The sequence below is a fragment of the Pagrus major genome, chromosome 23 (assembly GCF_040436345.1).
Source record: "Pagrus major chromosome 23, Pma_NU_1.0".
NCBI lineage: Eukaryota > Metazoa > Chordata > Actinopteri > Spariformes > Sparidae > Pagrus > Pagrus major.
The window spans coordinates 18,970,897-18,987,652 of NC_133237.1; the positions used below are offsets into that span (position 1 = coordinate 18,970,897).

Sequence of the window (16,756 nt, forward strand, 5' to 3'; positions counted from 1 at the left end):
CTAAATGGTCCACAGAGGTCACCAGCTACTCGCTCACGGGATCTGTAAAAGTAAATCAAACAGAAATGTTATGAGCTGTAAAGACCAAGACAATGAGTTCAAAGATGCTAAAATGCCCCCATGGACTGTATATAATATGGGTGGAGCTTTCTGGCCTGAAAAGTGAAGCCAATGCAGTTTAACTGCAAAACCTGCATCATTTCTAATGGCCAGCAGTGATCAACTGCATTGGGTTCAAAGAGAAGTCTGAATGTATATAAGCCTGTGAGAAAATTACCTTACTTCTCACTTGATTTTTTACCTCGGTGAACAGTTTCCTAATTAGTTTATGGTCTCAATATCTAGTTTCAGGCCATCTTTAATACAGCGTGATGTTCATTTTGTAAATTATGGTCCCATTTAGATTAGACAGTGAAGCAGGGGATGCTTTAGGGTGTGGCTATCATGTGATTGTCTGTCTCAGTCAGATCCAATCAGTATCAGATGGTTGGGTCAAATAAGCACAGGACTTTCACCCAGGAGACCGCTGTTTGCGTCCCATGTTTTGGGATCAGTGATACATGACGTTTTGGGAGTCACTGGCAATCAACCTGTCCAATCGTTTGGGTACGAGGATGTGTGGTGAATGCTCCGTACCTGAGAGGGTTTGCAGAGTCAGGTGACCTTTGACATTACACGTAATCATTTGAGCAGCTATTTTTACAAAAATATTGATTAGTGCAGCTTTACTTACAGAACAGATTACACCTTACTTTTGACTAGGTCATGTGGACGGTTAATAAATCAAATAAGAACTGGAAATCTATTTTGTCTCACTTATATTGATTGAGTGCCACCCAAGCACAGGTTATGATCTGGTCTGTCGCAGCCTGCACCCTTCATTGACTGAGATGACAACTGGGACCAACTTCCTAACACATACAGTGATAGTCAATATTCTCAATTTGCCTTTTCACTGGTGCGACTTACTTGTTGAATGAGAATTGATAAGTCTTTCTACCATTTTACATTTTTCAGGCAAAGCAGTGATTCTCGCGCTATTCTCCATTTCAGGACAGGTTTGAGAACTCATTACCGTCTCCCGTCTGACAGCTCTACCTGAGGTGGCAGATCAGGAGGGAAGTGAGGAAGAGGGAGAGACGGAGGCAGGGTCAGCGGCCAGGATTTGCAAAATAACAGAACCCCACTGTCAAGGTTTTGTTAGTGTCTTTGTCCTCCCGTGGCTGTGGAGGAGCCTTTGTGTCTGGCTGAGGTCTAATGGGATGTTGACCCGGCCCTGGTCCTGTCTGTCAAACATCATCAGTCTTGACAAAGGATGAGAAGGAGGAGAGAGCAGTGTCCCTCTGAAAGCTATTCCTCCCTTTATAAGAAATCCAGGGGCGAGAGAGATGTTGACAGTCGTCTCTTGGGAGCCAATTTCTCAGAAAAGAAAGAAGAAAGCTTCCAGTGGAGGATATTGAGTCCAATCTTGCTTTTGTTACACACGCACACAAATATATAATGGAATTGCAAATGACTGGTAATTAAAGTTGTTGTTTCAGTCTTTGACCAATTAGCCAGGGTGGGTTTAATGAAACACTTCAATCTGTGTTTGGACTGCTGCGTAAATGAAGTCCGGCCGAGGCATCATTACATTTGAGTCGGGGAAAGCCAAGGTTATCGAGTCCATGTCAACACATTGTTTCTGCTCATGAGACTGTGTTCTGTGCGGTAAAGATGTGGTTGGATTGCCGAGTGTTTGACCACCACCATATTAGACCTCTGTGGTGTATCTGGGAAGGCACTGAGAAGTCTGAGAAAAAAAAACCCTGCCACATCTTGTACCTGCAAACGAGGAGTGATGGTGCCATGAATATTAATCTGCTGCCCTCGCCGCTGTGCTCCGACACTCCTAGCGTGTCATTTATTTTGTGCAGATACATATCTGTCGGGAGCACCTCTGTTTAGCATAGGTGAATGAACCTGTAATGTGGTACTTCATATTCTTCCAATCCGCACCACCTCTGTGGTGGTATGGCATTAGGTAGTCGATCAATCATGTCAGTAAACCATCCATGAGAAGGCCAGTGTCAATAAAGGAGGAGGAGCATGAAATGAAAAATCCATCCAATTCAGCAGTGAGAAAGCAGCTACTGACGGTGCACTTTGCCTTCCATTTTGTTTTCTTTCTCAGCCACATAAACCATCAGTGGTAAACATATGGGCTGTTTTCAGCCCCTCAAAAGTGAAGACAAAGTGTGCCTTTCTTGGCTCAGAAATTTTAGCCCATCCTTACCAATAAAGGCAGAAGATTTACTGCAGAAGAAGCGAAGATTGATAATAATCTACACTAACTGTAGCCTTGATAGACCACAATGCAGTGCAGTCTTTTAGTAACAGGCACAAATCCAGTTCTCGTCGACTGGAGTGCCTCTTGATCCTTATTAACACATAACTACAATAATCATCCCATTCAACATGTCTGCTCTCCGTCTGCATGCGTAGAAAACAGACAGCTGCATCCACCAAGTCTGCAGCTGTTTGAATCATGTAGGTTGGAAGGTTGTGATGGAAACATCCCAGTGTTTACAACACTATATCCATTGAATTTGCATTTAATTATTTGGAATAGCAGTCATCGGCTGACATTCATTTATCTTCTTGTTTATTCACTGCTGAATTTTTTATCTCGATACATCAGAGCTTTCAGAAAAGTTTCTAAACCACAATGTGAAACACAAAAAGTCAAAGTCAGAAAGTAGTAAATACATAAACTCTCACATGAATGCTGCTGAACGCTTTATGATTGTGTGGAGGTTGTTAAAAGTCATACCGGAAAGTGGAGGAGGCACTGACTGCATCTGTTATCTGGATAATGATGAACAATCTTTGTCTTGAGTCGTGATCGGATCTCAGTGTATAGATTTAGGAGGGTGGAGTTGGCTGACTTTTAACAAACATGACTCCACTACAAAGCACATGATAGACAACCTTTTGGTGGCCTTGCTAACTTGGCTAACAATAGTTATCCTGCAAGACACTTAGAGAAACTTTTAACTCAGCCCAGTCACCAAAATAAAATAAACAGGTATTTTGAGTCAAAACATAATCGTTTCCTAACTCATATCAAGAGGTTTTTGTGCCTAAACCTAACCAGACCAAAAGCACAGTGTTGTCGCAACATTAAACTGCAAATTGAACCTAAAGAAACGTGAAATTGCAACACAAAGAAAACGTACAGTGCCAAGTAATTTTTGTTGTCAACAGCTTTGTTGCAGGATGAGGTGGATTTTGAGGACCTGTCAACTCTGTAAGCACATTTCTTTCTTCAGAATTTGGTCCGAGTTTTTAGATGCCATTTACATACACATGATAAAAGTGTGAGCCAGGTCTGGCCAATCCAATCTTATTCTGAGTGCAATATATTCTGCATACATTTACATTTGCACACTTGCATCAACATGCATTTTTCTTCTTGCAGTTAAAATATCCTGATGCAGAGAACATGTGAATACCAGGAGGAAATGGTGTCAGAACGTAAAGATCCAACACTGCTTCACAAAAAGATTATATTTACTCTAACATTTAACAACATATGTCACAGATTGTAATCCATGAGTAACATGAAAACATCATACTGATATTTCAATTTTAATTTCACTGATAGGGAACCAGAGGGCATCCTTTCAATCATTCACTGCAGGATTGAAGTAGATGGTTATTACGGTGATTACTGTTCGTGAGTGGAGACCTCACAACTTCAGGCTTATTAACGCATTTGCTTGTGTTATATACACACACGCATGCACAACCACAGCCACATACTTCTTAAATAAGCTTCACTCTGCAATTTTAAGTCAATCTATTATTCATAAATGCCTTAAAGCCATTTGGTGGGTTCGGGTTGGTGAAGTGGTGTTGGTACAAAAAGACATTAGTGTAGGAAGAAGAAATGCATTGTTAAAACACACACACACACACACACACACACAGACAGGAAAGAATGAATTTGGTTCTGGTAATGGCAGGGTGCTCTCTGCTTTTAAGTGATTACATGGTAAATTGCATTTGTTTTTTTTTTGACTTGAAGTTGAGTGGCTTTACCTAACAGGAGCTGTGCACAATTCAGAAGCTGAAATCTCCTGCAGAAAGAAAGGCAGATAATGTGAGACTGAATAAGAGTGGCTTTCTGGCAGCCTTCATTTATTGCCAGACCTTTCCTTCACAGAGACACACTTCACAAAATAACACCTGTAGCCTTCAGGGTTCTTCTGTAGGTGCTTGTGCAGTATGAAGTCACTGAGGACATGGACCATTATTGTGAAATAAAGGAAAAAGAAAATATAGCCATCATGGCCGATGTGATCACACAAATGGCTTTAACCGTTTGAACTCAATTGATGTAATTTGGGTCCAAATGTGGACCCCTTCCATTATTAGAGTTATAGCTCTGTCTAACAAGAGTGCACAGCCATCATATGGTCACCATGGCAGCCAATAAATCTTGCTCTTTCCAGTGATACAAGATGAGACGGAAGTATTTCTGTCCAGAAATGTGCTTTAAAATGTTTTAAAAAGAAGGTACTCCTTGTAACTTTTGCCTCATACTTATCAAATTACAACATTTCCTTAAGTATCAAATGTTTCCCATTTAACTGATATTTGTACGTCAATATTACGCTTTTGGTTTCAATCATCCAAAGCATGATGGGAACTCAAATCATAACTCTGGACTGAAAAAGAAATCCAGGATATTAGCTTTCTGTTGGGCTTTTGAGCATTGATAAGTTGTAGCCTTGTAACACTGAAACTCTTCTATCAATTCATCTACAGATATTAGTAATATATGTAGTCTGCACAAAAACAGTCCTAGAACAGGTATAGTACCATTCACATGCAAAATTATAGCATGTTAGAGTTGCCTGACATATCCTTCAAGGAGACATTTGTGAGATTTGCCAGATGGCCAGAATTTAGCTTTAAAGCCTTAAAAAAAATAAACCAACATTATCAACAGTGTGAAGAAACAACAGTGTTGACGTTACGTCAGAGTAATCTATGTATTGTGTTGCAGAAATGTCTACTGAAGTTAGCATTCTAACCAGCTAGCCCCCGCCTGTCCTGTCTCGTAATACCACTTCGTCGTTCGGTCTGTTCGGTGTCCAGCCTTGTTTACTCTCACGTCAGCTGGCCAAATCCATTTGAGCTGCTCCTCGTTGGCCAGGGGGACTCCCCCTGCGAGCCGAGGTTTCAGTCCAGACAAACTCTAGGGCCATGGCTCCACAGCTAACTGTGCCTTGACCTAATTAGCTAATGGTAGCTACAGCCAAAGATAGCTGGCAAAGGGCAGCAGTTGTTGGTTATCTGATGATATGTAGCCCCCTGCCTTTTTGGAGCTACCTTTGAATTCTGGTCATATTCTACAAATCAGTACCTTTAAAATAGTCTGACTCACTGGGTGTAGACTTGGTATAAAGCTTGTCATTGGGTATTTATTTCAGGCAGCATTCCCCTCTTCCTTTCGCTGTCTGTGGAAGAAAGAGCTAGCAATCTACACGCTGAAATTTCCAAGTTTAGTACCATCCAAGACGACTGTAATTAGTTTAGAGAGATATAAACAAACCAGAGCATTGTTTTCCCCAGTACCAGAATGAGAATTGGTGCAGCCAGACCTTTCTCCAGCACTGACACAGCACTGCCTAAGCTTGTAATTCAAATGGAGTAAAAACTGCCGATATACAAAAGGTTTTATTACAAAAGAAGCAAACGCAGATGGACAATGTTTGGTTGCTGGGTTGCTACTTTGTTTAGGAGGGTAATCAAACTCTGAAAGTATATACAAGTTTCTAAATTGGTGCTCTTGGCTAAACAACGGTTCCTTCATTGCAGGAAATTGGTACTTTTAGCAAGTGATTCTACTGCAGTGTTATTTTTACAACATGGTCATCAGTGTTTATGAGTCATCACTAATCCGTCCTCTTTCTCTGTGTTTCCTCTCAGGTGTTCACTAGGTATGGGAAGTGCTATATGTTCAACGCTGAAGAGGAGGGGAAGACACTCCGCACCACCATGAAAGGAGGGACGGGAAACGGCCTGGAGATCATGCTGGACATCCAGCAGGACGAGTACCTGCCGGTGTGGGGGGACACAGGTAGGCATGTCTCTCTTCATTGTAAATCACACCGAACCGTTCCAGGCTCTTCCACTAATAAAAAGTTTAAACATATCCAAACTGAAGATGTGCATTAACATCAAAGCCTCAAAGTGAATTTGAGACTGTGATGAAAATCAAATAAAAACGTATTTAACATTTTATTTCCCCGCTTGAGCCTTTGGGCCACAAATTATTTTTTCATTCCCTTTATTTAATTTAGCCATAATTAACACAGAAACGATTCTGTGTCCTCCTGACGGAATCACTTCAGGGACAGTTTCACACCCAGAAACTCTTATTACATTTTTAAATCAAATAATGCTCTGGAAATGTGTACGATTTGAAGATGTGTGGGATGATCTTTATCAGCTTTGTTTGTTTTATGTTATGGCCTTCAAACAGCAATCTTCTTGAATATTATAGCTGCTATTGTTGTGGTTAACAGTTGTTGTTTTAAAGGACTGAAGGGTTTGCAAACACAATTACTAAAAGGCAGATTTTTAACGCACTGGCCCCTTTTTGTAGCACTTCTTGTTAAACTCTTGACTGTGTTTTATTTATTCTGCTGTGGTGCTCGCTCTCAGTAAGACTCTAAACAAACTACAAAAGATATTATCAGTCTCTGCACCTCCAGCCCTGTGTGGCTGTGATGATATTTTTCCTCAGAGCACATAGACTTTGCAGTGATCATACTGAATATTCAAAACCCTTCAAGTCGAGCGCTGGGCCCTTTTTGATAATCTTTATTATAGAGTAGAGCAGCTTCATATTATCATCCATACTGATATGTGTGCATTCGAGATCTTGTTAGTGGTTCAGATTGAGTGTTTTTGTAGGGAGATTGCTGCCTGAGTGGTTCCACAGTGAAGCTCATTGACTGGCCGGCTCACGTCTGAACCAGTGGGAGGGCAGACTGGGGAGTTCCCAGAGCAGCTAGCCAAGAGCAGCAAAGCAGATGGACATTATTGACTCTGGGCTCAACTTAAAGAAGACCCATCATGAAAAAGTCTGCTTTCTATCAACCCTCCTCATGTCCATCCATGGCCAGCAGGTCCCTCCTGGTTTAATTTCTATTTGAACATGCTGTACTCCAGCCACCAACCTGACAGCATGCTTCGTCTCTCTGCAGGATCCAGTTTCCTGTGCCCTTGTTTATCCCTGTGTGGTTTAATTAACCCAGATGAGCTGAGTCAGCCTCAGCAGGGAGCGCCACGTCTCCTTAACTGAGCCAGGGCCCTGCACTGTGCAGACATGATCGACACACACAAACACTGCACACTGACTCTTCCCCCATCTTCTCTCAACAATTACCTATTTTCCATCCAACCCCACACGTATCGTCGGTCTCTGGGGTTCTATTAACACACTGCTCTGTCCAGGGAGCTGCAGGACAGCCGTGATCCTCTTCCTCTCTTCATCATGATGGACAAACACTAAAAAAACAGCATGTTTTATAGTGTGAAAAGGGAGCAAGATGGATAGAAGTTTGAGTGGTGGGAGTAAATCAGATGGCCTGTTGCCCGAATACCAGGCTTTCTCCTCACGTTGCTGCTGGCCAAAATGCTCAGTTATGGAAAGAATAAGTGGATTGGATGTGTTGGTCTGTCATCTGTCTTAAACATAAAACGACCTTATATACTGTATGTACATGAAGGGCGCCAGGAAATCAAGAAATCAAGACTAGTCTAGATCAGACTATGTTTTACCGACAAGTTGCTTTTACTGTCATTTTTTTATCATATGGATGTCAGCTGCAGTGGCTGCGGCTCAGGAGGTATAGCAAGTTGGTCTACTAATTAGTTGGTTGGTGATTCAATTATTGCATTGATACCGAACCATAGAGGTGCCTAGAAAATGCCTTTTCACGGTCACCTACACTGTCTGTAACTAGGGTAACAGAAACTTATTACCTCAGCTTACAATTACTGCGTCCAGCTCAAGTCAGGTCCAGATGTAAAACAAAAACAGAACGCCCGTCGAGTTTGGGTCAGGCTCAGTTATGACTCTCTTGGACTCGGACAGGTGCAGACAGCAAGATGCGTCCTGGGCCACACTCTATGTTCGATTCTTAGGCAGGGTACTGAACATGAAATCAAACATCAAATCGGTTTGTGTGTGAGTTGCTGAGCTTAGAAATATTGTGGGGTGCTTTGTATATCCACTGCCCTCCACTCAGTCTTCACCCACCTGGAGAATAAATTCAGCTACATCAAAATGTTGTTTGTTGATTTCATCTCAGCATTCAGCACAATCTCACGTATGAAGCTAATTGGAAAATTAACTCTGGGCTTGAGTACCTCATTCTGCAATTGGATATTGGACTTTCTCACAAACAGACCCCCGACAGTATGGATTGTCAGCCAGACAGACTCCTCGTTAGTGCTGAACACGGGACCGTGTATGAATGGGTGAATGTGGCATGTGTTGTAAAGCTCTTCGAGTGGCCGGCAGACTAGAGAAGCAGCATACAAATTCACTCCATTTGCCATTCAGCCGTGATGCTTGCATCTCTGCGAAAACATGTTGCCCTCTCTGAGTTTCGATCCCAAACACAAGCTTCTTGTTTTTGTGACGGCTGATTTCAGAAATGTTTGAAGTAGTAACATCAAAGTAATTAAAAGTAGCTCCCGGCACATTCACTGTGACAAACAGTTTTTGTTATGTGAAAATGATTTTTGCATCTGTTCAAACACACTCTCATATCTCTAATTTTTGGGTGAGTTGAATTATTAGTTCAACTCCTGCTACACATTGACCTGTTTAAGAAGTCATCTGAAGTTTGGGCGTCGAACCGGCCTCGTTAAGCAGTCTTGATCAAAGTCTGTCTCCACACTCAGCACCCACAACATGATTCCCTTCAACAGCGGAGCTACAAAATGTTTGCACCATGGAGAAAAGCCTTTCAAACACATCACAGTTCAGGAAAATGTGATGACATTCAAGTTCCTTTTCCTCTTCGATGCACACTATTTTTTAATCATACACATCACAGAGTTCTGTTTTATATCAAATCGGCACACATGTATTGAAGCTTAACTTGAAAATCTGACATTTCAGAGTTCCCAAGCAACCACTTACATCCTGCTCACCCACTATATCTATTTTTAATCATCAATAGTGATAAAAAAAAATGTGAGAGAGAGATGCACAGACTGATGGAGTTATTGGTTTCCCTGATCAGGGAGAAGACGTGTTGCATTGAGTTTTTTAATGTCTTTTCTCCTTCTCACTTTACTTTGTATCTCCAGTTATACCTCTTTCTGTTTCTCTGTTTTCTGTCAGCGTGCCATCCATCATCACAGATCTTGGCTTCCATTTTATGTAACAACGAGGCGAGTAAAGGCGAGATTTGAGTGCAATGCTAAAATCTGGCCATGTGTCTGCGCTCTTTGAGTCTGCTGTTATTAAATCAAAGCGATGGTAGAAAAAAAAAAAAACACTCTGAGAGAAGCACCTGAAAGGAACAGAGAGAATGTTTTGTTCAACAACAGGTTAAACCATGTGCAAAGAAGAAGTGGAAAGTCCTTGATCCTTTTATGACTTGTACTTATGTCTCTTGTGGTGTTTGTTCAGTGTAATGTTCTCCAATGTGTGTGTGCATCTGTGTGTGTATGTTGTAGCAAACTATTGCTTTTGCTTCAAAATGGCTGCAAGACATACCTGTTAAATAATAAAGCATTATCCTGACACAATCTATTTTTAATTCATGCTGATGTTGTTGAACTCCAGCTGCACTGTGACACGAGCTGTCATTTGTGCTCATTTGCTGCTGTTGAGAGGACATTTCACATTATTTTCAGCCTTGTTGTAAATTGCGATTTATTTCTGAGCCTGCACAAAGTCAATTCATTACAATAATAGGATTTTGTGCAAACAGTGCAAATACAACAACTCAGCCCAGCATGATGTGACAGTTTCTCAGTTGCAGCCTCAGATTGTGGATTAAGCAAATACTGGTGAATACATCCACAAGCAGGACAAATACATACATAACTCAAGTGTTGACAAACAGAATAATGGGGAAATAATGCAATAAGCATGCGTCACTTACAGCAGGTTCAGCCATCATATGCATATGCGTATTTGGTCAAAAACCAAACTATTCGACACATTATAATTAAGTCAGTAGGATTCATCATCTGGGCAGCATAGATATCTGCTCCATTTTCATAGCAATCTATCTCATAGGTGTCAACATATGATACTAACAACCAAAGATGGCAGCCTCATGGTCGCGCTAGTGGAAAGTCAGCAGGGTTCATCTTCATCATATGGGAACCATGAATGTCTGTACAAACCTTAACAGCTGCTGAGATATTTCAGTTGGACCAATCAACGGACTGACAGTGCCATGAAATTGTGCTCCAGCTTTCAGTCTCCACGTGTTCATCACTCACACTTACACATTAACCAAACAATACTGACCAGGCCTGACACAGTCCTGAATGTGACAGAAAACTGGAGAAATGTGAGATGTTGAGGGATGAGAGGGAGAGTGGTGTTACTGACAAACATGCCTGTAGTTGTTTCAGTAGGACAACACAGAGCTGTCTCCAAAACCAAACCTGTACAAGTCACTCTCATTCTCTGCAATAATTAGAAGAATTATCAGAAACATTATGTTTTTCTCTGAAAGGCGAGTTTCTTTTATTATCTGGAGCATCAGACGCTCTTCCCAGGTACTGCTAGTTGCTGTAGCTTACTCCGTTGCTATAGTTACTCCCCCTTTCAGCTCTGGAAAACCAGGAATGTCGCCACAGAGACCAGATTTAATGAGCGAGTACACACTTAACTGCATCTGTTATTATTATTCACACTCTAATGGGCGGGGTTTAGACCAGAAGTGGGTGGGACTACCCAAAAGTTAAAAATATAAGCAGAACAGCCTTGATTCGCGCTACAGAGATTTATTTACAGATGTTTCTATTCTTTTTTAACTTTGACTGAACTAATGACACATTTCGCTCAGATGATTCTCTTAATTGTAAAAGGGACATTTTCTTTACCAGACAATCGTTTCAGTCGCGTTTTCCCTCAACCCTATCCAGTATACTGGGAAAGACAGAGAGATTTAACTGGGCGCGATTGGCTTAATCAGCATTGTGTGAACTCGTTTGGCAAAGCCTTGTATGTAAAAGCCCCACACTCCAACTTTGAACGTACATACATCAACAGATCAATTTTCTCATTTACCTCAGTCGATCCCCTCTCTCCATCTCCTGTTTTCCCACAGCAAGAACCACTTGAAATGCTGAAGGAGAATGGAGGTGAAATCAGAGCACTACCACCACCTGAATTTATTCCCGGCCATACAAAGCAGAAAGATGTAAGTTATGATTATAGCTGCAGATAGCATCCTAATTACATCGCCTCTCCACCTTTGTTGAGGCATTCAAAGACAAATGAGCGTGATAGCAGTGATGAAATGCACAGACGCTACGAATCTACGGAGCTATCTTTGATTCTGCTGATGCCACGGTCAATTACAACCAGCATCGTCGGCCATGATCATCTTTTGATTTGGAGAGCTTTACTGAATATAACGCAAACAAACATAGCGAGCTCTGTTTGTTCTGCTCTCTCACACACAAACACACACTTCTCCTTGTTTCTTCAGACACACAGAAGCTGTGTGCAAATACAAATATCTAATTTCCACTCACAGGAGGGTATTACTCTCTTTTTTCCGACTACATGGGATTTATCTATAAGATGACCAGTGTATTCAGTGTACTCTGTTTGTTTCATCACTGACTGCTCTGTACACTGAACACATTTGCAGACGCATCTGTTTGGTCATCTGCTTTGAGTACAGTCTTAGTCTAATGCAGTACATTTGGATGGGAATTAGAGCGTTTACAATTATTTGATCAACAGAGTCATATATCAAACGTAAATGCCCAACGTGACAGTTCAAGCTTCTCAGATGTGAAGAGTTTCTGCTTTTCTTTTCATGACGTAATAACAGGCTGAATATCTCAGGGTTTTGAAGACATCTGAAGTCATCACCTTGGGCTTGAGGAAAGTGTGATGTGTAGTTTTTGCTATTTTATGACATTTTATAGACCAAAAGATGATCTAGAAAATAAATCATATTTACAGTCCTAGTGGGAATGTAATCCTTTGCTTCATTTTCTTTGCCTCATGCGTCCTGACCAAGGAGTCCTTCAGGAGTCCTACTGACATGCAGAATGAAGGATAAAGCCTGATCTGTAATAGATCTGAGGACAGTCTGAAGTACACCCAAAGATTGTTAGACCCAGACAGACTGAGAATAGGCAGCAGTATGATACAAAATGAAATAACAAGCAGCCATGTTCGAGAAGCGAGCACACATCATAAAGGTTCAGTATGTTCCAGCTGAAGTGCTTTTAGGATGATCGAACAGCGGCTGAAACCACCAACAGCTTTCAGATGTTTTCTGTAAGTTTTTAAAAATTAACAATCCCACATTTGCTTCACATGGCGTTTGTCCAGTTGTGCAAATGTGAGGAAGTAAGCGGCGTTTAAACTTCTCTCTGAAGCTTCTGTCACTTTCTGTTTATATAACTGAGCTCAAAACCTTGAACGCCTTCCAAGAAAGATTGTCTGAACTTGGTTATCATGTCCCAACTCTCACTATGACAGCCAGCTTTGTGCTGCACTTCCAAGTTGGACCATGCAAAACAGCCATGGACACTTTGGTTGTATGTCACATTGGACAAACTGTTTTTTCATCCAACGTGCATGTATGTGCATGCAATGTCCGAGCATACCCTCGCCTTAAAGCTGCTGTAAGCATTGCTGTCGTTTCAGTTAACTTCCTATCCTGTCTGTTTTGTGGTTAGCAATCCCGTTCCTGCTGTCTACGTCGCCACACTTTTAGCTCTCTTTGCCGCTTTCTTTTCTTCAAGTGTTTTTCCTCGAGCAGACAGCCCCGCCGATTATGGAGTTCTCTGATTGGATAAAGCGGGCAGGGATATCAGAGAATTTCTTCTCTCTTTTAATGCATGAGTACGGGTAGGAGAGACATGGGTTACTGACAAAATCTATAGTTGTGATTATCTCTGATCTTTAATGCTTTTTCTTCCTGTGTTATGTCATGTTGTTCTGCCTATGAATAACAATCCATTACATTTTCAAAATGCACCTCCCTAAAGGTAGATTTTCACATCCTCACTGTGGATGTTTGTTCATCTTGGATTTCATCTGTATTGATGAAAGAAAAAAGTTGTTTTGCCTAAGAAAGTGTTCAGTCTGCTCTCAACATTTATTATATAATCCGGTATTTACTGCAGATATATCCGTCCAGTACATTAGCATGTGGGTGTATATGTTATACAGCAAGCACTTAAGTTGGCAAATGAACAACACACAACCACTGAACATATTAAAACAGCAGGGGAAGGTCAATTGAAACAGTGCCCCTTAACTGTTTAGCAAGTGCATCAAAGTTGTGTTTAGGAAATGTAATTACAGAAAATTGCATACATTTACAGGATATTGTTGATGTTATTCTGTCTCTGACTATATGCTCCTTCTGTAACTACTGCTAATACTGTACCTGCACTGTTATACAAACCATTTAAAGAGCCACATACTCCTTTATTCCTTCAATAAAAGGCTAAAGTTAGTGTCTGTTGACGTCGCTGTGCAGGCTCAGGTATGCAGTTCCTCCTTGACTCTGTTTAGTGCTCGATGTAATGGAGGAATATGTCACCCAGTTCAACAGTATGGCTCTTTTAATGTGTTCTTGATTGTTTCTGGACAGCAGTGGCCAATTTTGTAAGATCTAGCTGTGCTAATTCTGCTAATGCAGCATTAGTCCAACGACTATTATCAAGAGGTACAGCTCAGTGTGGAGCCTTTTCCTTTTACTTGCCACATTAACACTCACAACTAAAATATATGCCGTATTATGATAAGTGGAATTGAGTCATCAAATGGCAGATGATGCTGTTTTGCACATTTGCCCGAGGACAGTTTTTCATGGTTTGGTTAAGACCCTCAGTTCTAATAAAGGAAACCTTTATTGCTGCTGCATACAAAGATATTTTCACCCATTTCTTTTCAGATTTATAACAACAGTTTGGGGGGAGGGCCCTTTTTCTGTTTAAACATAAAGATGGATGCCTGTATAAAGCAAGGTCCATTAAGAAGTATAATGATCAGTGGTTTAATCCGCTTCTAGGACCAAATCGGCACATTTATGCTGGTTTATCACCTCAAAAAAATGTAATGATATGTAGTCTGGTTTGGCTCCAGAGGATTGGACAACAATGTATGGCCAAAAGTATGTGGACACCTTCGGGATTGACAAGAACACAGACAAGATGTGTGTTGATATTTTAGAGTTCATTGATGCTTTTTCTATCAGATCATGTAACACTGTCAAACTGTTTTGTTAGCTAGGAGGTGGTTGAATGCTAACATTAGCTGTTTTCTAACAGAAGATAATGGATTATCAGATATCTTTTTTTACCTTGAAATGTGTCCTGATGTCCCTTTGGATTTCACTGACCATTGTCATTTCAGTTGCTGATCAATCAGGAGGCGGTTAAGTGGTAACAAAGATTCAGATTCCCTTTGTTGCAACCTGGCACACAGTAGTACGACATTTTAGCTGTCAGAGGAAAATGGTCACTGTGTGAATATGGCCTATGGAAGCTTAACCCTGCAGCCATCTTCCAGAATCTGTTGGAAAGCTTGAAACCAGAAGTCAGGATTCTGTTCTAGCAGCAGCAGATTAATTGCTTCGTTAGTTTTTTGTTTAGATTGTTGCAGTCGACTTTCCCTGTGTGTTATTTGGTCCGTGCTAAATACACCGAAAGCTATTAGCTTCTTAATGGTACAGCGAACAGATTAAAAAGGACAAGTCACAGAGCTGGGCTGTGTCCGGTGAGACAAAAAGGACATAAAACTCTTTAGTCACATACAAGACTTTCATTACACAGGACATGATAGTGTATATTTTACAGGAGAGAACGGACGCTGCACACATGAATTATGTAGCCTATCTCACTCACACATATGAACACAGAGTCAGTGATCTGTCATTGCTTTTTACACACACACATTGAGCGTGCAAATGTGATAAACTCCGATTATCTCTCTCAAACAGCCAATTTTTCTTTCATATTCTCTTACACACACGTTTAGTATGCTGTTACAGACACACACAGCCCAAAAAAGCATGTTTGATCCCTTCATCTATTCCTTAGCGTGAATGCATCCAAGCTGTCGCCATATCAGTCACTGCAGATGCATGATTGATGAGTGTATCATAGTGGAGTGATGCTGCTGTGTGTGTGTGTGTGTGTGTGTGTGTGTGTGTGTGTGTGTGTGTGTGTGTGTGTGTGTGTGTGTGTGTGTGTGTGTGTGTGTGTGTGTGTGTGTGTGTGTGTGTGTGTGTGTGTGTGTGTCATGTGTCAGTTTGTGAGACTGGCCGTGCTGAAAGCCCTCCATGTCTTGGTTGCAGATCACCTCGAGGTGTCAGGCTGATTGGCTGGCAGGGGGGAAGCCTTGATTGAATGTCTGGGAACACACCACTGAATGTGAGGACATGGAGAGAGGACTTTATCGATTTATACAAAGACCATGCTCCCTTTTCCCATAAATGTTATGGCTCTCTTCGTCCTTGCCCACAACTTCTGTGTGTGTGTGTGCGCACACGAGTACTCTTAAATGGCAGGATGAAGGTCCTTTTTATCGGCGGAGTCAGTGCCGAGCCTTCTTCACTACCTGTGTTTGATGTCGATACAAATGGCACAGCAAATCTCTCAGTGTGTGTGTTATGATAAAGACAATCTTAAAAGGCTTTGAGTTGAAAGCTCCAAATTCAGGTTGTTTCAAAGAGGAAAGGTTTTTGTCTCTCTGCAGCAGCATCTGTTGAGTGTAAACAGCTTTTTTCTGCTCATCCGAGAGCAAACTGAGCAGTCTATCTGAACCACTCAAAAAGTTAAAAAAAACAAATCTTTTATTTCTTTTTACGTACATTTCTGTGTGTGTATTGACTGACTGGGTCTTTCCATCTCCCTTCCAGAGGATACAGCTTTCGAGGCAGGCGTACGGGTGCAGATCCACAGCCAGGCGGAGCCCCCATTCGTCCACGAGCTTGGCTTCGGCGTGGCCCCTGGCTTCCAGACTTTTGTAGCCACACAGGAGCAGAGGGTAGGTGTCCCTGACTTCCACTGATACACAGTTAATAGCTTTATTGTAATCATTTCTCTTCCTTGGAATTCCTCTCTAATCCACATGTTCAGCTTATCGCTCAGAGATAAAAAAGCTTTGTGATAAATAACTTGCCATAACAGGCATGATGGGACTGCATGCATGGAGCGTGTGCGAGCGGATGCATGTGTGTGTCCCAGTACCCTCTGGACCCACATTTGGCCTTGGAGGTCTCTGGGTAATTGTTGACTGACAAATGATAACTTCCACTGGCTTTGACCTTGCTGGTAGAGAAGTGCTTCACAGGAGCTCAGCCCCACTCAATCACACTGAAGATTTGTTCCATCACACAAGGATGATATTAAAGGCTGCAGGTCTCACAGATATACACAGCTGAAGGTATTTCATTTAAATAACCCTTTTTTCTGTCACCAGAGGCTCCCACTTCACAAGGTTGTTTTTCACCTCTTCTCT

The 16,756-nt window shown here is 41.5% G+C and overlaps 1 protein-coding gene across 2 annotated transcripts in view; it reads left to right on the forward strand.

Annotated features, from left to right (window-relative positions):
• Positions 1–16,756, forward strand: part of asic2 (acid-sensing (proton-gated) ion channel 2) — a 362,875-nt gene that overhangs the window by 326,976 nt on the left and 19,143 nt on the right. For both annotated transcript variants that reach the window (XM_073494605.1, XM_073494604.1), the window contains exons 2-3: positions 5,980–6,130; positions 16,155–16,282. In XM_073494605.1, coding sequence (XP_073350706.1) covers positions 5,980–6,130; positions 16,155–16,282 — 279 coding nt within the window. The remainder of the gene's footprint in view (positions 1–5,979; positions 6,131–16,154; positions 16,283–16,756) is intronic.